Source organism: Penicillium coprophilum (assembly GCF_028826855.1).
Source record: "Penicillium coprophilum strain IBT 35676 chromosome Unknown utg000004l_segment0_segment0, whole genome shotgun sequence".
In the NCBI taxonomy this organism is placed as follows: Eukaryota; Fungi; Ascomycota; class Eurotiomycetes; order Eurotiales; family Aspergillaceae; genus Penicillium; species Penicillium coprophilum.
Window position 1 is genome coordinate 6,678,266 of NW_026622723.1, and position 21,822 is coordinate 6,700,087.

At 49.1% G+C, this 21,822-nt stretch overlaps 7 protein-coding genes across 7 annotated transcripts; 3 read left to right on the top strand and 4 right to left on the bottom strand.

Moving 5' to 3' along the window:
• Positions 1-21: 21 nt before the first annotated feature.
• N7500_006942 (uncharacterized protein) lies at positions 22-1,457 on the bottom strand (the record flags this gene model as incomplete). Its single annotated transcript, XM_056678086.1, has 2 exons — positions 22-1,057; positions 1,147-1,457. 2 exons carry the CDS (start codon positions 1,455-1,457, stop codon positions 22-24), a joined length of 1,347 nt encoding a protein of 448 aa, XP_056533086.1.
• A 2,269-nt stretch (positions 1,458-3,726) lies between these two features.
• Positions 3,727-5,187, top strand: N7500_006943 (pheromone receptor; the record flags this gene model as incomplete). Its single annotated transcript, XM_056678087.1, has 2 exons — positions 3,727-4,282; positions 4,340-5,187. 2 exons carry the CDS (start codon positions 3,727-3,729, stop codon positions 5,185-5,187), a joined length of 1,404 nt encoding a protein of 467 aa, XP_056533087.1.
• An 829-nt stretch (positions 5,188-6,016) lies between these two features.
• Positions 6,017-6,910, bottom strand: N7500_006944 (single-stranded DNA-binding protein; the record flags this gene model as incomplete). The annotated part of the gene is made up of 3 exons (XM_056678088.1): positions 6,017-6,072; positions 6,156-6,244; positions 6,621-6,910. The coding sequence occupies 3 exons, from the start codon at positions 6,908-6,910 to the stop codon at positions 6,017-6,019; spliced, it is 435 nt and encodes a 144-aa protein (XP_056533088.1).
• A 1,719-nt stretch (positions 6,911-8,629) lies between these two features.
• N7500_006945 (Golgin subfamily A member 7/ERF4) lies at positions 8,630-14,210 on the top strand (the record flags this gene model as incomplete). Its single annotated transcript, XM_056678089.1, has 5 exons — positions 8,630-9,145; positions 9,192-9,248; positions 9,301-9,623; positions 9,776-12,292; positions 13,061-14,210. The coding sequence occupies 5 exons, from the start codon at positions 8,630-8,632 to the stop codon at positions 14,208-14,210; spliced, it is 4,563 nt and encodes a 1,520-aa protein (XP_056533089.1).
• A 1,347-nt stretch (positions 14,211-15,557) lies between these two features.
• N7500_006946 (uncharacterized protein) lies at positions 15,558-16,433 on the bottom strand (the record flags this gene model as incomplete). Its single annotated transcript, XM_056678090.1, has 1 exon — positions 15,558-16,433. One exon carries the CDS (start codon positions 16,431-16,433, stop codon positions 15,558-15,560), a length of 876 nt encoding a protein of 291 aa, XP_056533090.1.
• A 969-nt stretch (positions 16,434-17,402) lies between these two features.
• Positions 17,403-18,855, top strand: N7500_006947 (AP-2 complex subunit mu; the record flags this gene model as incomplete). Its single annotated transcript, XM_056678091.1, has 3 exons — positions 17,403-17,739; positions 17,798-18,788; positions 18,849-18,855. 3 exons carry the CDS (start codon positions 17,403-17,405, stop codon positions 18,853-18,855), a joined length of 1,335 nt encoding a protein of 444 aa, XP_056533091.1.
• Positions 18,856-19,711: 856 nt separating this feature from the next.
• Positions 19,712-20,515, bottom strand: N7500_006948 (uncharacterized protein; the record flags this gene model as incomplete). Its single annotated transcript, XM_056678092.1, has 1 exon — positions 19,712-20,515. One exon carries the CDS (start codon positions 20,513-20,515, stop codon positions 19,712-19,714), a length of 804 nt encoding a protein of 267 aa, XP_056533092.1.
• Positions 20,516-21,822: the final 1,307 nt, after the last annotated feature.

Below are 21,822 nucleotides of genomic sequence, written 5' to 3' on the forward strand. Positions count from 1 at the left end.
AAAACTCCATGCATATCTACATCATGCCCCATCCCCATTTCTCATCCCAGGCCGCCGCTGTAGTGCCGCCAGCCCACCACTCTGCCGATAGGCACCCGATAATTCCACTCCCTCACCCCCACTTCCACTTCCAGTCTTCCCCTTCGATCCAGACTTGGACTTCGATCTCTGCTGCGGCTGCGGCTGTACCCTAACCTTCCGCCCCATCACGATACGTCTCACGGCATCCCACCACCCGGAGACCACGCGCCCAGGCCAGCCAAGAACTGACAGCGCAATCTGAGCAGGGACAACGATGCATGCGCAAGCCCAATCTAACAAGACGAGCGCATAATTCGGCCGACGCGACTCGGCCGACCGCTGCGCCGCAGCAGCCAGCGTAAACGCGTCCGCGGCCTTGGTCTCGAGGTGCGCGAAGCGCTGATCGGTCTGTAGGGTGAAGAGGGCGGAGCGTTTCTCGTAGCGCCTAACGGCGCGATTCAGGGCTTCGATATCGGGTTGTATGGCTTTGCGGGTTTCAACAGCTGCGTGAGTGACAATGGATGAGGATGTTTCGAGAGGGTCTTTTTCTTTCGGGGAGACGTTGTTTTGGGTAGCGAGGCGGGCGGTTGCTGTCTCTGCGACGTGAGCTTCGAGCTCTTCGAGGCGCTTTGTTAGGTCATCTAAAGTCGTTGGGTTTATGACTGGGTTTGCGGAGGAGGCTATGATGCGTTGGAGGTGTAAAGTGCGGTTTTGGATTAGTCTTAGGAGGTGTGCGGCTGGGCGGACTTCGGAGGCTAGGAGGAAGATTGTTAGGTTGTAGTTTGATACTAGGCCTTCGGAGGGTCGGGAGAGGCTGGAGCGGATGGCGTGCAGGAGCCAGGTGCCGATTATGGGGAATATGAAGCAGGCGGCTAGAGCTATAAGCTCGTGTATTTGGAGCTCGGAGGTGGCTGTTGCTGCTTCTTTCTGTTTGGGTTGGGGTTCTTGTTCTTGATCGAGCTCGTATGGGGGATCGCCGGGCGCTGGGAATCCACTTTCTTCTCGTCGGATGGCCTGGGCCGAGCGATACCAGTCCCTATTATGTATGTAGTTAGTGCTTGTACTTTTGCTCTGGAAGATAGGTGGATGGTTTAGGGGAGTTTATACCAAGGTAACCGGACAGACCAGTTGAGAAATATCGCAGCCAAGCCTAGTAATGTGACGTCGGTGACGACGGAGCTACCTTCATGAAAGAAAATACCCGCAATTGCGGGCAGCAGGGCCAGTCCGAGCGGTGCAGAATGCCAATTCGATTCTTCGGCTGAGAGTGCGGCATGACCTTTCGTGACGCGCGGTAGAAACAAGTCGTCGGTCGATGAGCGAATCGAGTTGCGGGCCTCTGAGAGGGAGTCTGAGAGGGTCGAGTTTCGTCGTTGACTCTCCTCGAAGGGACGAAAACGACGTGTATTTGAGGGGCGAGTAGGCGAATCAGCCATGATGACTCCAAAGGTTGGAAGAGGAATATGTTGCCTCTCACTCCAGAGTATACAACGGGGTACATTTACCGAGGTTGGGGCGATGATGCAATGAGACCTAACCGGTTCGCAGATCCTCGACTGATAGATATAGATTATGCAGAATATTCAGAATATTCAGAAACATTAAGACTTACATAACATGCAGTACATGGCACTCGAGACCTTTTCTATCTCGGTGCTCATCTGCCGTTATGCTGTTATGCTGTTGTGCTGTTATGCCTATTTCCCCCGGGATAATTGGGGGTCTAGGTACCCCGGGCCGGGGATTGCCTCAGGGCCCCAGGGGGTGTTTCTACCCCCGAAACCCCCTAGGGTCCACCAAATGACCAAGTCCAAGCCCAAAAACCAAAAAGTCACTCAGGAAATCCAAAAGGTGGCTTTGTATGGGGTTTTTGTCGTGCACAGACCAGCTCCATACAAAAATTGTCCGGAGCAATTTCTAGCCATTTTTACTGTTGTATGCAGTTGGACCAAAATGGGGTGAGTATGTGTAGAGAGGATGGATGAGGATGTATGTGGAACCCCTTGTACTCAATAATCTCCTAACCACATTGGATATCTAACGTGTGAATTGTATACTAAATGTGGCTATGTACATAGAATGGAAGGAATTTTTCAAGAATGTAATTGAAAATGATCAAGTCTTCACCCCCAGTCTCTCTCGCTTTACATAGTATGGATCCTATGATAGGTAGTATCGCACAGCACTTGTGAACAGAAGTCTGATGATTGGTGTATGATGTCTTGTCAGGTAACTGAGGCTTGTAGAGTCAATGCCAGCTAGCAACTAGCCTGGTGGACACCCTCTCAAGAGTTCCTGATCTGCCGGCGCAACACATTGATCCCTGCATCATGTATCACGATTCTAGTGGCAGATTGTACATGCGGCCATGTAGGGGCATTTCAATGGTGACCCATACCCAATGAGGGAATGGAGATCAAAATCAAGGAACGTGCGATAGGAGAGCTCTGGAGTCTGTTTGGGACCTTATGCTTGCTGCCCTTCTCACCTTCATCTTTTCTCTTCACTCCTTCTACTTCTTCGTCTCCTTCTAACACCCTCTTGTATGACACCTCTGTCTGCTTAGCTAGGAACTAGCCTTGGACTTCCAAGCTTACTTGGTTGTACCACCGGGTGACCTCTCAGTCAGTCAGCCACTGACGCTGCAATGCATGCCATCGGGTAAGAAGGGCAGCCCAGGCCCTTGGGCTCTATCAAAAAGCAAAACTACACTGTTGCCAAGGAAATGCCCTGGTAAACCAACAGTCTTGTCATTCCGAACGAGAAAGGACCGAGCCGCAAGCTTATGGATCTTACAACATTGGTGAAACCGCCAGGCTCATCCCCTTGACTATGCTCTGCGAGGATGCTATCTATCATACTGGTACGGGGGATATAGTGTACAAAAAGTGTGAAAATAAACATGCGTTGAGCTTGGATCAATTATATCACACTGTTCTGACATTACACATATTGGAAAGATCTTCAATATTGCGACAAACTTCATTTTTTTTTTTCGCAGTGTTGTCATGTTCATTGTACTTCGTACCCCATCGAGGATGGATGCATCAACTCCCTCGCCCGAGGTCACCTTAAGAATCTGGTCAATCTGGTCGATCTCTCCTGAACGTCTAGATCAATAATGAATCATGAAAATCTCCCCAGACAAAAATATCAGACGGATCCAAATGAATAAAATCCCCGCCCCCTTGGGGCCTATTGACACCCCAATCTGGACTGGTGTCGCCTCACACTATTCGCTCAATCACAACATTCCAGCCCATCTACTTCACGTTGCTTTATTCAATTTCTTTCAACTTCTTTCATCTCATTATTGTAAGTTCTCTAGTCTAACTCAATACTAATCCAATGGATAGGTTTCTCTGCCTGTCGCAAACATGTCAAGGCCAGGTACCCCCGGCCGCGGATTTTGCCTCTGCGGCCCATACATTCTTCGTGAATAGTACATGACTTTGCTCAAGGCATGATGTCTTGAGCTATGAATCAACCTCCTGATTCTCACTATTCAGATATCAATAAGACATCGCCGTTCCATGACCTCCCCCGGCTAGCTATACATTCTATATCGAGAGAGGATGGTTTCAACGCATTCTTCTTTCTGTCACCCTATCTCTTCATTTCCTTGGTCAGTTTGCAGAAGAATTGGAGGCTCAGATTGGTCGTCGACATAGTCTTTTTAATTTCAATTTTACATCCACTGCCGCCATGGATATTTACCAAAGGCGCCCACAGGCTGTGGTTTTGCCAATTCTATCTTCTTTCTCCATTGCTCTCGCCATTCCGCCTCTAATTCTGCATGGAAAGAATCGCAATTTCCCAGCTACCAGTCTGATATTCTGGTCAATCCTACTCAACTTATTCAACATTATCAATGCTCTCATATGGCCCACGGACAACGTGGGTTCGTGGTGGGACGGGGCTGGTCTCTGCGATATCGAGGTCAAATTTATGACTGCTGGCTATGTTGGCATCCCAGGAAGCCTGGCATGTATCTTTCGAAGTCTTGCAATTGTACTGGACACAGATCGGGCTACATTAGTCCCGAGCAAAGGTCAACGCTGGCGCAATCAGTTCGTGGAAATTCTGTTCTGCGTGGCTGTTCCAGTCATCGCAATGATCACGCAAATCATCTGGCAGAAGAGCCGATACTTGCTATTCGCTATTTCGGGGTGTGTGAACAACTTCGACGAGAGTTGGGTCAGTCTCGTCTTTGCGTGGATCTGGCCGCCGATTATCTGCCTCATTGCAGCATACTATTGTTGTAAGTATATAATCCGAACTTCGTGCAAAAAACCCTCCATTAACAGGAACATCACAGGCCTGGTCATTATTCGTGTACACAAGTACCGAAGCGACTTCGCAAACATCATTCGCGCCTCCAGCAGCAATCTCAGCAAATCCCGCTTCCTCCGGCTCTTCTTTCTTGCCTTATCAATGCTTGTCTGTATCCTCCCATTGCAAGGCTACGTTGTCTACAATGACATTGCCCTCTCCCTGCCCTGGCACTCCTACTCCTGGGGTAATATCCACAACGGAGAATGGCACACCATCGTCAAATACCCCATCGGTGGCACCGTCTTCTTCGACCGCTGGACCCCTGTCGCATCAGGCTTCATGATCTTTATCTTCTTTGGCTTCGGCCGCGACGCAACACGCATGTACCGCACAGTCTTCTGGTACCTCGGATTGAGCTACTGTTTCCCAAGCATCGGGCCCCCAACAGATACACACAGCACGCCGGCCCCTGGGCACGCCTCAACAGCAACCACCCTGGTCGGCAGTATCGAATCCCGAGCCAGAACGCTATTCTCCCGCCAGAAGGAATCCGTCGCTACTTTTATCTCGACACATAGCACCTACAACGATCTTGAAAAAGGCACCTCTTCGCACTTGTCCCGACGCGGCTCTGGCAAATTGACTAAGAAGTCTCGATGGAGTAGCTTGCCCTGGTCGCTTTTTAATAGACGTCAGACTCGTCGAGATACCGATGGAACCCTGTTGACCGACCTCGCCACTCCTTCACAGACCGTATGCACGAATGCTTGGGCTAGTCGCCGTGATAGTCATGATTTGTCCAGCGGGCCTACTTCGCCGGAGCTTAATAGGGATTACATTCATGTGCGGCAGGTCATCAGCCAACAGAGTGAGGTTAGGGTTCAGGTTTAGTGGGCTTGTTCTTCGAGACTGTATCTGGGACTGCAGTGGCTTTTTACGGTATTCTAATCTTGCCTTTGCGTTGATCCCGGGTCATGGGATTCTACTGTACATCAGAGTACTACTAATTAGGTATCATAACACATAATTCGTCGCGAAGTCGGATGGCTCTCGTGCAAAATAAAATATGAAAAATGGAATGATTTTGAACATGTGTCTTCGTAGACATCGATGCTCGATGTTTTACATGTGTAGCTAGGGCCAATGGAGGAACTCTTTATATCTGGAGTTGCCAAAAGCGTGGCCTTGATCCAATATCCACTAGTCAGGCCCCAAGACCCTAAAATCTTAGTACATTATTCCTTCCATGCTACCTAGCTAAAAGTTGTCTTCGCCCTGCAACCTTATGTCCTAGGCCTGTTCCAGTACAGTGGTAAATCCTTGCAAGTATATGCGAAGATCTGCAGATGATCCTATTTGTCATTGTGTACATACCTAGTTAGGTACACCTGTTGCTTTTGTCATAACCGCTCCCAGTTAGACTGCAGCCTGCACTAGTCCGCGAGTTGGCGATAGGTTGGCATAGACTTTGTAGATCTTCGCACGATCAAGTCAATCAACAAATCGTATATTGAATCCAAAAAACCAATGGTGTTCAGAATACCTAGGTATACTACACCACATGCTACAAGATCGAATCCATCCACTACAAAACGAAGTGTATTCAGGGTATAATCGTACAATACTAAATCACACCGCAAAGGAGGATTCAGTCAATCTCGTCAGCCCCAAAATGAAACTAGCAACAAATTAGATTGATACAGGGCCCGGGCTAAGCCATTTAGTGAGATTCGTCGTGGCCACCGTTCTCGGGGCGCTTGAGGACCTCAAGAGTGCCTAGAAAAGTGTTAGATTTAACTTCCGTTCTTCCCATATTCCCGGAGAGGGAGAGCAAATTGAGAAACAGAGGATCGACATACGCTGCACAATGTTCAGAGTGGACCGGGTCTGGCCCTCAGAATCTTCCCAAGTGGCCATTTTGGCATCGCCTTCGACGTACAGGAGGGTTCTGCGGAGGAAAAGTCAGTTTATCTGCATGTTCAAGCGCAACTCTGCTGCATTGGCACAAGTGGATAGCGGGCAATTGGGCAGGGCAAGTTTGTATCATAGCCGTCACTACCTAGCCACGAACATGACACGAAGGATTGATGTCCCCTCCAAGCGTGCATTGCCTGACCGCCGGGTATACATCATATGCTCAAGCAGGCTTGCACGATCCCCATGCAGCCTTCGAGCGCGAGCCTACGCTCTCGCTCTCGCTCTCCATCTGTATAGACCGCGCGCCTGCCGATGTAGTGACAACGCACCCAGCGGAGAAGACACAATCGGAACAGGCAGCGTTGTGCCCCGCGTGATCCAGAAATGTATCAAGAGCGTTGACTTACCCCTTCTGCAAGCCAAGGATGAAATCGCGCTGGGGTCCCTCGGGGACGAAGTTCGTGATGCGCCACCAGCTCGTTTGGCGGTTATCGCGGTTGCCGTGAGAAGTGGCGATGTTGTACTTGACGATCTCCTGGCCGGAAGAGGTGGCTTGGAGCTCGGGCTCTGCGCCGAGGCGGCCGGTGAGGGTCAGACGGGCGATGGAGTGGGCGGGAGAGGAACTGAAGGCGCGTGCGGTCTGAGGGGCACCAGCCATGCGCATGGCTGGGCGCAGAGAGGAGAGGAATGCAGACATGGTTGGATGGAGGATGTGTGAATTATGGTTTGCAGTATGGATTAGGATTTGTTTTGGCATTGTTGATAGGTGTCGATCACGACACGTGATTTGGACACGGGCTACCGCTTTCGGATGTGACATGGCATAAGATACTTGTTAGGGTTGATAATTGATTATTTATTATTGAGCATGAAGCAGGGAACTTGCTTATAATTACGACCTCCTTGAAATATAATTGAGCACAGAGTGGTTATTTTGGCGAAGCTCATCTGCTCATGCTGGGAAGATATAGCTATAGCTTTACCCCGGAGTCCCCCTGGTGCAGGATTCTAGCGGGTGCAGACAGCTACAAACTCCAGAATTATAAATCCAACGTATCAAGTCTCGAGTCAAGAAGAAAAGCAAGGAACGAAAAAGAAAAGAAATGCAAATCAAACGAGCCTATTTTGTAACTCTATTACTTTGAAATCCATCAGACGCTAATGTGAATGCCAACAGGAATACGCCAGCGGCCATACATATTTTGATTGGAAAAAAAAAAGATCTTGCCAGAGGCTAATCACGTCACAATCCATCACATCCAAATGGCCCGCAAAGATACAATTGTACATAAAATTGTACACGGCACAGTATTCTGGAAATGGCAGCCGATAAGAAGATCGCCCAGGGGGGTAGATCCTAGAGGTGCTGCAATACCGCTGATTGATTGAACCAGACCGAAGATAAAATTAAGATAGCTGTTGTCTCAGATGTACTCCTTACCTCGTCAATTAGCGGCCCAACCACGTCGCCGCAGGGGCGTTTGCGAGGCGTCAACAATGGCTAACACAGCCTGGACCTGCAGGCATTACAGAACAATAGTGAGATTGGTCAAGTCAGAGGTCTACGGTCAAAGCCAAAGTAACTTCGGTCACTTCGGTCAATTCGGTGAAGTTGTCAAGTTGCCAAATTGTCAAATCTGCATAGATCGACTGCGATAGTCATGGGGCAGCGCCACTCGTACAAATTGAGAGTCTTTAGGGCTATTTTTCTTGTTCGTGGGCAAGGAATTTGCATATAAATGACGGCGAAGTGTCCCTTAAATGCGAGGTATGATATGACAGCTCACTCTTGGATCTGCAATGCGTTGTTCACACTTTTTTTTTTTAAAAAAAAATACGATAGTTCCAAGAGCCCGGAAAAACACGTTTTGTGATTGAATGGCAATATTCGCCGAACTAAACAGACAATTCCGTCACAGTGTGGAGACTTGAGGATCCTTTTCTCTCTCTCTTTGGTCTGTGTAAGTGATTGTCGAAGTTGATCGTTACTAGATCGGCAATTGCGCGATCGGTGGAGACAAAATAGATAGCCCAGGTACACTCGCGTGGGTAATCTTAGTGTCCTCTTATATTCCTTGTTGCATTCAGGCTGGGTTCCCTATTCTGGACTAATAAAATTCAAATCCATGCGATATGGGCTGTTTTCCCAATCCTTTTATATGTAGGGAGGCTTAGGGCTATCTCCGTTTGCTGTCCATTTTTCTTCTTCTCACCATAATGCGTCTCTGACGCCGCGTCAATTAATTCCTTTTTATATTGTTAATAATTAATATTCGTGTCCCCCCCCAGGTCTGCATCTCGTGCGTGAACCGTGTGACTAACATCGCGGGATATGTGCAAGGTGTGCTGGTCTTACAATAACCAAAGACATTTCTCTACGAAGGTCGATTGCATTTTGCTTTAGAGTCCAGCCAAGATGCGGTGGCCTCTGCTGTTGACCTTAATAGTGTCTCTATTCCTGTTGGGGACATTGGCAGCACCGGCTTGGGGCCCAGGACGTCGCGATGCTGGAGTCGCTAACCTCGAGGCCAGGCAAGAGAAGGAAACGGATCTTACAACGGCAGATAATGCTGCCACCGAGGTCGAGGCGGCAACTCGAACAGATACATCGAGAACAGTAACCGATACGTCAACAACTGCCGAAGCTACAACGACAGGCGCTACTGCCTCGACTACTGGCTCAACCACTGCTATAACACATGCCACAACCAATGCTACCACCACTTCTTCTGCTGCTTCTGCGACTTCGACTGTGCCCTCGCTCGATGGAACAACTGTATCTTCTCAGCAGGACGCGGTGGACTCCACTAGACCAACGTACTCCGGGGGTCTACCAATCAAACCGACGATCACGCCGGCATGGGGTGTTGGGGGGGTTTATACTGATAGCTCTCGGAGCCGTGCTGACTTTCATCGGTGTCCGCCAACAATGGTATTTATGTTGCGATTCCTTGATGATGATAACCTTTTTACTAAAGAAGAACAGGGTCCAAATCTTCCTCTCAACCGGATTTCTTAGCGCCTTGGGAGTTACCGTAAGTTCCATTCTAGGAGGATAACAAAGAACGCAACTGATATCCCATATAGGTCCTCATTATCTATGTCATGAGCCCACCGGTAAGCAACGCCGTTCAGGGGGGCTATCTCGTCGCCGTTTTCTTCACCGGCGCAGTATTCGGTGGTCTATCACTTGTTTTCAGAGAAATCTGCGAGGGACTGGGCTGTCTTCTGGGAGGTTTCTGTCTGAGCATGTGGTTCCTTGCCCTAAAATCCGGCGGTCTTCTAAGTGAAAACGGCCCCAGAGCTGGTATGATCATTGCATTTACCGTGGGATTCTATTCCCTTTCATTCAGTCACTATACAAGACCATACGGGCTGATCGGATGCACTTCGTTTGCCGGTGCAACTGCGTTGGTCATTGGAATTGATTGTTATAGCAGAGCTGGATTGAAAGAATTTTGGTTATATATCTGGGGTGAGTCTAGCATTTTGTATTTTCTTTTCAACCCATTACTAGTTGCTGACGCATCCAGGATTGAACCAAAACGTCTTCCCCCCTCAGAACGGACACATATCCCGTGACACGTGGTATTCGTGTTGAGCTTGCCGCGACTATAATCATTTCTGTTCTGGGGGTCATCTCCCAAATCAAACTTTGGAATCTCATCAAAGAACGCAGAGCCAAGGAAGAAGATTCCCGTCGAGCACACACTCGAAAAATCGAAGAAGAAGATGCCGAAGCTGGCCGCCGCCTCGAGGAAAAGAATATACAGGAGCGCGCTGAATGGGAACTCATTTACGGAAATGGAAAGGATGCGAAAGGAAAAGTCGCCTCGGTCTCGGAGACTGCTGTCGGTGACTCGCGACGGGGCTCCGATGGATTCGAGTCCTCTGACAATGACAAGGAGGGGGAGACCGAGCTCAAGGAGGATCCGAGCCCGGATGCCTCTGGCAGTGGCAGTGAGAAAAGCAGTCCGGGTGAAAAGAATACTCGCGAACAGGAAGATGTTCCGGAGGAGGATCCATCCCAGCAGGGTCAACCCCGAGGTACAGACCAGGAAAAGGCTGCCGAGAAGAAGGTGGAATCAGAAGCAAAGACGCCAAGGCCTTCTACACCTGTTGTTACTCATGTCCTTGGCGAGGGCAACGATGACTCCTCTGAGAACGGTGCTGACGTCGGCTCAGAGGTTGGCACGCCGCGCTCGAAACGGTTCTCTGGCAGAGAGATGTTGAATCGGCTCTCTTCGCAAAATGGCAATGATGGAATAACTGCTTCACAGCCTCAAGGAAATTTGATGGATCATGACGATGCTAACTCTTCTGTATTGGGAGTCATTGATGATCTTCATGATATGAGCGTCGGCTGTCCAAGTGTTATCTCAGATGCGGATGTTCACAATCGTGTTGAGAAAACTGAGCAAACGCAGCCAGCGCAGCCAGTGCAGCAAGAAACAAGCACCGCCAAGCTAGCTCCAGAGACGGACACGACAGACGTTGAGATCAAGTCAGAAGTCGGTCTACAAGCTGCCCCAGAGGCTGAACTCCGTATCGATACAGCCGTAGCCCAAAAGGACACCGACAAAGTGATTACTAAAGAAACTACTGTCAGCCACACTGTTCCGCATGTGTCTCCTGTCGAGAGAAATGTTGTTGTTGGATGTCCTTCGAAGAAATTTGACATTTCCGAAGTGTCAGAGAAGCCCCAATCACCGGAAATCCCCACAACCCTTGTTCAACCAGTCACTCCATGTGGTTCTAGAAAGACCGAGGAGGTGAAGCCCAAAGCTACATTGGAGCCGTCACCTCTGATCGATGCAGAAGAGGAAAAGGTCCAAGAGGCCACTGAAGACCAATGTGCTATTGATAAACACATCAAACCCGAGTCCGTCCCTGAACCGAAGGTTGTATCTCTGCCCAAGCCCAAAACTGAGCCAAAGATCAAAGTGCTCAAGAAATTGGACGCGTCAACTGTAAAATGCATCCCGGAGCAAACATCACGAGTGATTCATTCTTACCGCACGAACGAATGGGCGAAGCATCTCGCAGATGCCGACACCCCTGATATGGAGCCAATCGAGTTCGAACATGAATCGGAAAGATACTCAAAGGAGATTCACGAGACTGCAGCATTTGTTGATGTAGGCGGTCTTCTCCAGACGCCTCTCACTGCACAACCACCACCAATCGTGAACAGGCCTGAATTTAATGATGTGGACAATCAATCACCTACCTATATCTCATCGGTACCCACGCCAGATATTTCGAAATCCAAGACACGGACCGGTGCGCAAGGCCTCACCACAGCAAAGCCAATTTTAACCCGTAATGAGTCAACAACTTCAGTCAACATGCTACGTTCAGCTTCCGGCCCACTTCCAACTCAGGAATCGGTATTGAGATCAATGCGCAACACATCAACTCCTCTGTTGACAATCACTACTCCCAACGAGCCCAAAGAAACGGAGCCATCACCGCGTTGGAATGGACCTCCTCCCCTCCTCGCAGTCCGCGAGAACATGGTGCGAAATCGCATGTCATCAACATCCAACCGCTTCGATCCCTGGCCTGAACGCAACGCATCACGCCAGTCCCTACCTGAAATGGCGCCTGTCGTTTCCTCAATTTCACCACCGCTCTCCACCCCCGAAGAAAATCAACAAGCCCAATCCAATGAGGATGACATGCCACTTTCCAAGCGGCGCGCCCTACTACGGCGCCAGACAGCACAGTCACCTGCAACAAGCCTTGACAGCCTCGAGGCTGCACCATTCTCTTTATATTCCCCACCAGCTCCCGCTGCCGAAATAAACCGGTCTGCTTCAAGAATGGCAGCATGGAGACAGTCGGTCCGCGAGGAGATCACTCAAAAGCGAGATCCTTTGGCGCTTCAATCCCCACCCATTAGCCCGGTCAGCCCCGTGGACCGGCCGCGCACTGCATGGAACTCTGTCCAGCAGATGCGCGAGGCCTCGTCTACTCAACTGGGTGATGCTATTGCAGACGGCATGCAGCGTGGCAACATGGCGGATCTACACCGTCAGGCAATGCGGCGCATGCAAGCTTCAGCGAATCGACAACTGTAGTGCCCAGTCATCGCTCATTCATTTTACTCGATACCCTCTGATTTGTGATCTTTTTTTCTTACATATATATATAACTAGGTGTTGTTATTACACGCCATGGCAATTGTGTCTTTCCTACGACTCAATGAAGTATCTATTGCATCGACGTCTATAATCTCGACTTGATAATGTATATTTTCCCGATTTGTACAGGTCCTATGCAGTAAATAAAACGGGCTAACTGGACCTTGCCGAGACTTGGACTGAACTGAAATGCATTTCGTCATAATAGTACAATAGTACCTCTATTAGCGTTTGCTAGAGTGTGCATACTATACCCAATAAAGTCCGAGGATGAAACAAGGGACGGTGGATTAATCACAGTGAAACCCGGACAAACGACTCGCATATATATTGTTATATTATTGGATGTGCATCCCTTTCGAGTCACTGAACCTTTTGATATAAGACTCTTTTTGATATCCCAATTTCATGTTTCTGTCATTTAGCCAGAGTCCAGATTGTATACGCCAAGCAAGCTTCTTCTATACTAAGGATTTATAAAGGATTTCGCCTCAAATTTCAGCTCCTGCAAATTCGCATCTTTTCTTTTTCCTAATTTCTTTTTTATTCAATCTTGTTATCACACTCATTTGTCGCATATTTTCCATATAGGACCTTTGTTTTTTTTTCCTTGGCCGATATCTCCATCTCCGCTCCAATTCCCCCCCTCCCCTTTCTGCCCTCAAAACGGCGTCCTTAAAACCCCACGGACCTCTGTCGAGGGAGGAAGAAGCATTCTGTTATCCACGCGGCCAACAGATACTGCGGCCTCCAGCCAATCGCGCCCCCGTGGAGTCAACTCCGTCATTCGTTCGCGCCCAGCGGCGACAGTGCGTCCCGATTTCAGGCCCGCCGTCGCTCCTCCGCCCACCAGCAGTCCGACTTGCAAACCCAGTCAACTACGTCCCACGAATAACCCCAATAACTGTCCACCCACACCAATCCGACGAGAGCCTCCCACTTGGCTTCGGCCACTCACGCGACGCTCATCCCCTACTCAGCGTCCCAGAGCGACGCCGCAGCCGCCTAACCCCGTCCCCGAGCAGCCTACTTGTTGAGCGCAGCCAGGGAGAAACAGAAAGTGGCCGGACTAGCATTGCCCTGCCCCGAAGGCATCGTCGCAGCGAAGACTTCGCCAGCACAGAAATGGCGTTTGCGGGCAGTGCAGCGCGGGAAACTGAAAATCTGCGCCCTCCCGAAGCTGTCCATCTTACGCAGAACGGGACTCGTCAGAATGACCGTGTCCGACATGCTCAGTCACAAACCTCCCTACGCTCCCAGTCTCAGGTCGCTTCAGTCCCCTCAAATACCGGTCTTCCCCCTGCTGATGTCGCTGAGGAGCTTGCTTGGGGCCCGGCTCACCCCTGTTTCCCGCATATGAATCCCCATGTGCCCATTGGGTCGCGGGAACATGTGACAACGCGTGTGATTCGTATTCGGCGTGATTGGATGATTAAGGGTGATTTGGCGCCGACTTTCTCGAATCTGTACCCTGAAATTCTTGATCCATTGTTGTCGGAGCAGGAGTTCCGGAGGGTGATTTCTACCGTTAATGATGGTATTATCAAGGCTTTTGATCCGTTCAGTCTTCGCAATTGGTTCGATGGCGTGGTTGGCTTATTGACTGGCTGGGTATGGGATGATCTCAATGCCCCCGGGACAAAAAGCCAGTTGCAGCATGTTGAGGATTGGTTGGAGACTTGGAATCGCGAGGTCGGCGCCAAGGAAAGTGTCCATATCTGGAGCTTGAGGCGGACGGCGTATATGTCGCTTGATATCCAGATTCCCGATCCCAAGGTTGGCATTGTACCCAGTGAGGCACCCTCGGCTCCTAATACCAGACCGAGTACTGGTATCGGGGCTGGGTCTTGATGGGGCTTTTTCGGGCTGGCGTGCGCCGTTTTCCTTTTGCTTTCTGATTGTACATCTTTGTGATTTGTTCCCTTCCGGGGCCCTCTGCATGATATCCATCCCGCGGCATTTTTTTTTTTCGACACCAAATCTTTCCCTATATACCCTCGCCTTTTGAGTCGAGCGACTTTCTCTTAATCTTTCTGTGATTTGATACCTTTCTTTTACATTTCTTCTGTCAGCTTCGTCTACATATCCCTGTCGATTCTCCTACGGGCTACTTTTACCCTGATTTCTTATTGTCATCTTGACCATGCCTCTTTGTCCATATCTGGCTGTCTCTCTTACATTCTCACCTTTAGACTTGCTAGTGTTCCCAAAAAGAATTACATTGCGGATTTTCTTTCTCTCCGCCTTAATGCTCACTTTATATCTATATCGGTGTTTCATAGAGGTAGAACATCCCGTTGTCTATATGATGATTCTATATTTCACTCACGCAAGTTGGTGTATACTTTGTGTAACAAAACCATTCTACGGCAGTTCATTGGCTTCTCATGTGTTCGGCTCACGGCATCGAATGATGCAATGCAGGACTTGGCCTATCTCACACGTCCGAAAGCCAGCATAGGGTATTCAGACAACTCCTGGTGTCAACCGAGGCAAGTTTGAAGTGAATATAGCATACAAACTTCAACACAGCCCAAGATAGATTGATCAAATTCATTCCAGAACTTATACGCGTCGACATCAAGTATATCGGATATAAGCTGTCTTCGTGAGCTGCGCATTTGGCTTGGGATTTCTTTCAGTTTGACAATAGGAGGTTGGTTATCGAGGGGACAAAGTGCGTGTTGGTTTCAGACGAGAGAATGTCAGTGATGTAGTTGGCAATGTGTGGTCTCAAGGGCTTCCAGATGGTTAAAACATCCACCATGAAGAACGCACGTACTGTGTCCAGAATTGTCATTCATTCTTGGTTCGAGTAGCTTGTGAGCTGGATATAGGCAGGTAGGCCCATGCTCACTTCCAACGTTTGTTAAGTGAATCCTCCCTCGTATGCAGCGAGAGTCTTGCAGAGAGAATAGGCACACAAGACTTACTAGCGGACTTGGGAGACGGATGTTGTTCTACAGGCCTTGTGATACCTAGTCGATATAGTTACATCCACGATATCATCTTAAGATCTAGAGAAGTGAAAACGTGAAATGAAACGGGCATCTACTTCTACGGGCTGTTTACCTAGTCTTCGCCTTACCGCCCAGAGGACCTACAATATAGTGTGGAGCCTGGGCTTCGATGGTCGATGCGTATCATCATGTAGGCCCTCACTGCAATGCCAAGAAAAAGAATGTTTTTTCAAAGTCTTTAAGATAGCCTCTCCAAGACTTCCCGGCCTTTCTCATCCAAATCCGGATATTGTCTTAGGTTACGCAAATCTGTCCAAAACGCCTTGGCATCTTCATATGCCTCGTCATGTATGCCCAAGCGTTCTTGTAGTAACATCTTCCATTCGACGTCCATTTCTGTAAATCCGAAAGAGGCCGAGACGTATTCATACCAGACAGGAAAATAGGCAGCGTACTCCCAGTCAAGTATACTGATAACTTTCCCATCTTGGACCATAACGTTGCCCAAATTGAGATCACAGTGGGTGAGGACATAGGGCTCGCATTTCGGAAGGCGCTTTTTCAAGTTTTCTAACACTTTTGAGGGTACACAGTGAAGCTTCAGGCTAAGGGCATCCCAAAGTTCTTGGTCGGAGTGAAACGGCCCACGGGGTTCTAAGTCACTGAATGGTAAGTCTGGATAGCTCGGGCCATTATCGACACATTCAATAGAGGTCGATGTGACGGATCGAAGCCGTTTACGGATTTGAACGACTTGATCCGCGATAGCTATCTTTTGGGATTCTGACAACGAAGGCCATGCCTCCTCGAGCGTTTGGCCATGTATACGCTCGGTCATAACAAAATATCGATTGTCTTTATCAACCCAGTCACGCAGGACCTTTGGAACTGGGATATCGGTATAGGTTGTCAGGTAGTTCAAGGTTTTAACTTCAACTTTTGCCTTTGGACCCTCATCTGGGCGGTCTTTCAAAATCACATCAGAACCGATAGACCAAACTCCCCGTTTAGATGCGCCGTAGAAGAGTTTAAGATGGCTGGAATAATGGCATTTTGTTTGTTTTTCGACTGTCCAGCCGCATGCGATACAACCGGTGTCAGATTGTTCAGCCATAGGGGTTGGGGGGCTTAAGAGAGGCAAATCTGTGGCAAGAGATGAGTGTTTGATTGAGAATGAAACGGGGAAATCTTGAAAAAAGCACAAGGCCCTGACCCTTTCGTGGACCGCCATGAGTGGTAAGATGGTCTGGATTACTCTGTACCTATTGGTTATACCATGTGCCTTGAGCCTATTGGTAGGTATTCTCCACATCATTGTGACCCAACATACAATACAAAAGACCAAAGAGCTGGCGCTACCTAGGCTTTGCTAAGAGATCTAGGAATCTGAAAGTGTGGATGTCCAAGGACAAAACGGGTGATATACGGAACGATGCTAGATGTCAGGACACTACTTTGGTCGGGCACTGTCAATTGTACCAGTCTCCGAGCCCTGCCAGCAACAAAAGAAGGGATCAGTGTTGACGTATGTTCGACAATAGTGTCAGACTACCCTTGCAATTCTGCGAGACAATTCAGTTGCCTCGGTCAAGCTCGCCTGCCTCTTGGCTGGCCGTGGTGTTGACCTGATTGACCTGCTGAATTGTCCAGCTCAGGTGGTGACTTCGTCAAATCCGCGACCGCCATGAAGCCGGGCCTTCTCTATCGTACGCGTTTGATTCAATGAATGGAGAGAGCCATGAGAGACAATTTGCTGTTCTTGACGGTCGGTGTGATCGTACCAAGTTCTCTGTCCGAGGATGTGGTGCAATGGCAGTACAAGCGGGATGTTTCCAATAGAATCGTAGCTCAATTGGTGCCTTTATCAATGGATTAAAAATTCAAGGCGAATTAAACGGCAAGTTGACTAGAGTTTTGAGAGTCCTGGAAAAAGAAAGAAGACTGATGATTGAACAGTTAAACACAACCGTAGTCAAGTAGTCGATGGAAGACCTCCTTTATACCTCAGGTGTCGATCCACCCCACACCCCTGTTTCCGCAGTTCTCCAACTCCATCCCAAATAACTCGACTGACCTCAACAAGATGCTCTCAGGGATTCTCATATTCAATCAGAAGGGTGAAAATCTCATCTTTCGCGCCTTCCGCAGCGACTGCCGCCCTCGCCTAGCCGACATCTTCCGCATTCAAGTTATATCCAATCCCCAGGTGCGCTCGCCGATCCTGACCTTGGGCTCGACGACTTTCAGCCATGTTAAACACGAGAATATCTACTTGGTAGCTGTGACCAAGAGCAATGCCAATGCCGCGCTTGTGTTTGAGTTCCTCTACCGGCTGATCGTGCTGGGGAAGAGCTACTTTGGGAAGTTCGACGAGGAGGCCGTGAAGAATAATTTCGTCCTGATTTACGAACTGCTCGATGGTAAGATGTGGGAGAGCCCCAATAGCTTAGAATCAGGCCCTAACAATTGATGATACAGAAATCCTCGACTTCGGATACCCCCAGAACACCGATCCAGATACCCTGAAAATGTACATTACAACCGAAGGCGTCAAATCCGCTATCGCCAACTCCCCAGCAGACTCCTCCAAAATCACCCAGCAAGCGACAGGTGCCCTCTCCTGGCGCCGCTCCGACATAAAATACCGCAAAAATGAAGCCTTCGTCGACGTAATCGAAGATGTCAACCTTCTGATGTCTGCAACAGGCACCGTCCTTCGCGCCGACGTCAACGGCCAGATTGTCATGCGTGCCTACCTGAGTGGCACACCAGAATGTAAATTCGGCCTGAACGACCGTCTTCTCCTAGACACCGGCGAAACCTCCAGCAACATGAAAAACCCGGGCGGTGGCAACGGACTCGGTACATCAAAGACAACTCGCGCTGCGGCAGGCTCCGTCACGCTGGAAGACTGTCAGTTCCACCAGTGCGTGAAGCTGGGCCGGTTTGACGCAGATCGCATCATCTCCTTCGTGCCGCCGGACGGCGAGTTCGAGCTGATGCGCTACCGCGCCACCGAGAACGTCAACTTGCCCTTCAAGGTGCATCCGATTGTGCGCGAGATCGGTACCACAAAGGTCGAATACAGTGTTGCTATCAAGGCGAATTACAGCTCCAAGCTCTTCGCTACGAATGTTGTTATACGCATCCCCACGCCGCTTAATACTGCCAAAACTACGGAACGCACGAGCCAGGGCCGCGCCAAGTATGAGCCTGAGCAGAACAATATTGTCTGGAAGATTGCACGCTTCTCCGGACAATCGGAGTATGTGCTTAATGCCGAGGCAACGCTTACCACTATGACGCATCAGAAGACTTGGAGTCGCCCGCCGTTGAGTCTTTCGTTTAGTTTGCTTATGTTTACCTCTTCGGGTTTGCTGGTGCGCTATCTCAAGGTCTTTGAGAAGAATAACTATAGCTCTGTCAAGTGGGTGCGCTATATGACTCGCGCGGGGAGCTACGAGATCCGGTAAGTGTTTTATTATTCCACTGGCTATGGTCTTTCTGGCTAACTCAATTACTCATCTAGGTTCTGATCATCCTCGAAATTTCGAGGTTGTTTTGTTTCGTGCGGGAGAAGATCCCAACGAGCAGTGTTGATATCAATGGACTCAAGTCCGCTTTCATCTTGTGATTTGTACTTTGCGCAGCACAACGGGTGTCTGGCGTTGGATGGAGCCTTATACATACTGGATTTTTCACAAGTATCCATTTTTTTAATTCCCGTACCTCAAATATATGTTTGTAGGTGAATTTTAGGTCGACAATCAGGGAGTATCATGGCAAAGAGTTAAAACTATGGTAGCATGTTTTCACTCAACTCTTATATATACCCATACTAGGCCGCATAGGGTCTTATAAACTGGCTGTGTCGACCACGCCATGAAAGCTAGATGGCCCAAAGCCATATAAATACGACGGGTTGGTGTATGCATTAGGCAGTAGTCAAAGTCTACACTTCTATCTTATGCTTTTGAGAGGAATAGAGAATGAGAAATATGTCAAGTTGGTAGTAGATAGTAGTACAATTCTCAAACAAGCGCAAACCAAAGCTCGAGAGAAAAGAAAGAACTGATGTGTATCAGTAAGTCACACGAAAAGGACGGTATATGAGCAGGAAAACAAGTAGAAGCATATTCACATTAGCCCGAGTAGAGCGAAACCCACAACACCGGACAAGATAAACGAAACAAGCAATTTGTGCTGGTCAATAGACAATAACCCGAAAAGAAGATACAGAATTCTCACAAATACAAGAAGTTTGATAATACAGGGGTGTTTTGGCAAAGAAACCAAGGCCAGGTCAGGCCAATAGGAATGGGGTCAGTCACAGAGTGGTACAGAGGTCATATAATACATTTAAAAAAGAGGGTGATAATTGCGAAACAATGTTCAACGCTGACGCGGGCGCAGCCCGACACGACCCTCGCCAACGAGGGACTGCCATCTGAGCCCAGCGTGGCTGCGACCTATTTGGCGCGCGCACTCATCCCATTCTTGTTGGGAGAGACGAAATTTCTCGAGGACCAGCTCGATCAGGTGTTGATCTTCTTCGGCGGTCCAGTCTTGTGGAGCCGAAGGAGCACAATCCTCTGTCACCTCGATGGAAGGCAGAGGCGCGTCTGGGTCGATGCGTGGGTCAGCCGAGATGTCGTAGTCCACCCGGCGACGAGGAGGAGAGGGAGGGGATTGGGTGACAGGAGGAGAGTGTAGGGAGTAGAAGTCTGTGGAAGAAAGGCCAAGAGGCATATTGTAGGGAACGTGACGGCGGCGTTTGGGAGTCGCGAAGCGGTTGCGTCGACTCATCTCCACGTCGCTGTCATCGTCATCGAGAATGTCGCGGCGGCGCTTGTTTGCGCCACGCGCGGGTGCAGATGGAGGAGGCGGGGGTGTGAGAGCGACGGGTCTAGGTGGTGGTGTTTGTCTAGGAGAGACGGGTCGCGCGGCCTTGTGCGATCGCGGCGAGCGACGGGGTGTGTTGAGGGGGAGGGGGCTCTGGAGTCGTTGGGTCTTCGCTGATCGCAATGACGGAGTGGGCGATCTGTTGAGTAGAGATTGCAGTGCGCGGCAGGTGCCAAGGAGACCGTTGCCCGATTGGTATCCTGTGTCGGATGGGGGAGGTGTTGAGAATGGGCGACTGGGAGTGAAGCGAGACGACCGGCGCACATCGCATGGGAGGGCGGATGGGAGCAGCATGATTAAATATATAAACTTAATGCGCTGATGGAGTGATTTGAAGTTGGTTCGAAACCGAATGATATCAAAGAAATAGTTGACGTCGAGTTGTTGCGCGTTGGCGCGATTTGTGGGCAGGCTGCGATTGCGCCGGAGGCGGTTACGATGCGCGACGAGGGAGTTGGGGATGCGAAAATGAATGGATGATCTTGTCGTTGAAATGCGCTTCAATTTCCACCTTTTCCGGGGGATGCGACAGCAAGTTGGTGATAAGGATGTTTTGGAGCGAGTGTTGTAGGGGGAAGAAGTTGGAGGGGGAATGCGGCGATAAAAAGAAAATTGGGGCCGCAAACGGTCAAGCGAATGAATCTCCCGTGCAACGTCAGGTTTATTTTAGGTCACAAAGAATGTGTCTGATCTATTATTGATTTCAAGTTCGAACAAGCTCAAAAGAACTTATGAAACACTTGAAACAATTGGGGGAAAAAAGAAGGGAGACCTCAAGAAGAGTTAACGAATGTGATAGGAGTGATAGGAATACTAGATAGGAACAGGAATGAAGGCCGTTCTATTATACTTGGATTTACTTGAAGGACTTGAAAAAGTGTAGTGTTCCAGTGAAACAGTATACTAAGGAGTCGAGGACCAGAGGGATTACCTGCAAGGCGCATACAAAGAGAGCCCTGAAGGGCAACAGGCACGAGGCACCCCTGAGACACTTTTCGTTTTCCAATTACATTTCCTATTTAGGCAAGAGATCGACCCTATGCATTCGAGGTTCTCTGACCATTTGCTTCATGATCACGATTGTATTGGTGTATTGCAATAGAATTATGTGAGGAACGTCAATGGTGTGCATTGAGCAGTAGGCTGCTAACCAAGTGTCCAAGCACAGCCCTAGAGCTTAAACGCGCTCGGTCATATATCTCTTTGTTTTTTCTGATCTCTATCTTTGCCACTGGGGGATAGTCGCGTTTTAATAATGATCTCAAAGAGGGTGAGCTTCCCTTTCTACTATCCTCCTACCCTTCTCCTACCCTTCACCAGGAGAATTGTTCCCTGTCACCCTCTAGGACTATACCTTTGAATGCTGCCACTTGTATGATCCTGCTCTTAGACCTTGTAAATATCTTAATTGTGAAATGGTAGAATGCTAGCATTCATAATTTTCAGGCGCGTTGACGCGTCTCGTGTTTCGCGTAGCGCGACGCGACACGCCAAGCATTTGGACAGCCCTAAAGAGGTCCATACTGTATGGAGTATAGTAATTGACCTATAGAGTATAGTATGCATATTGTGAACAAAGGACTACTCGTGGGTCAATGCTC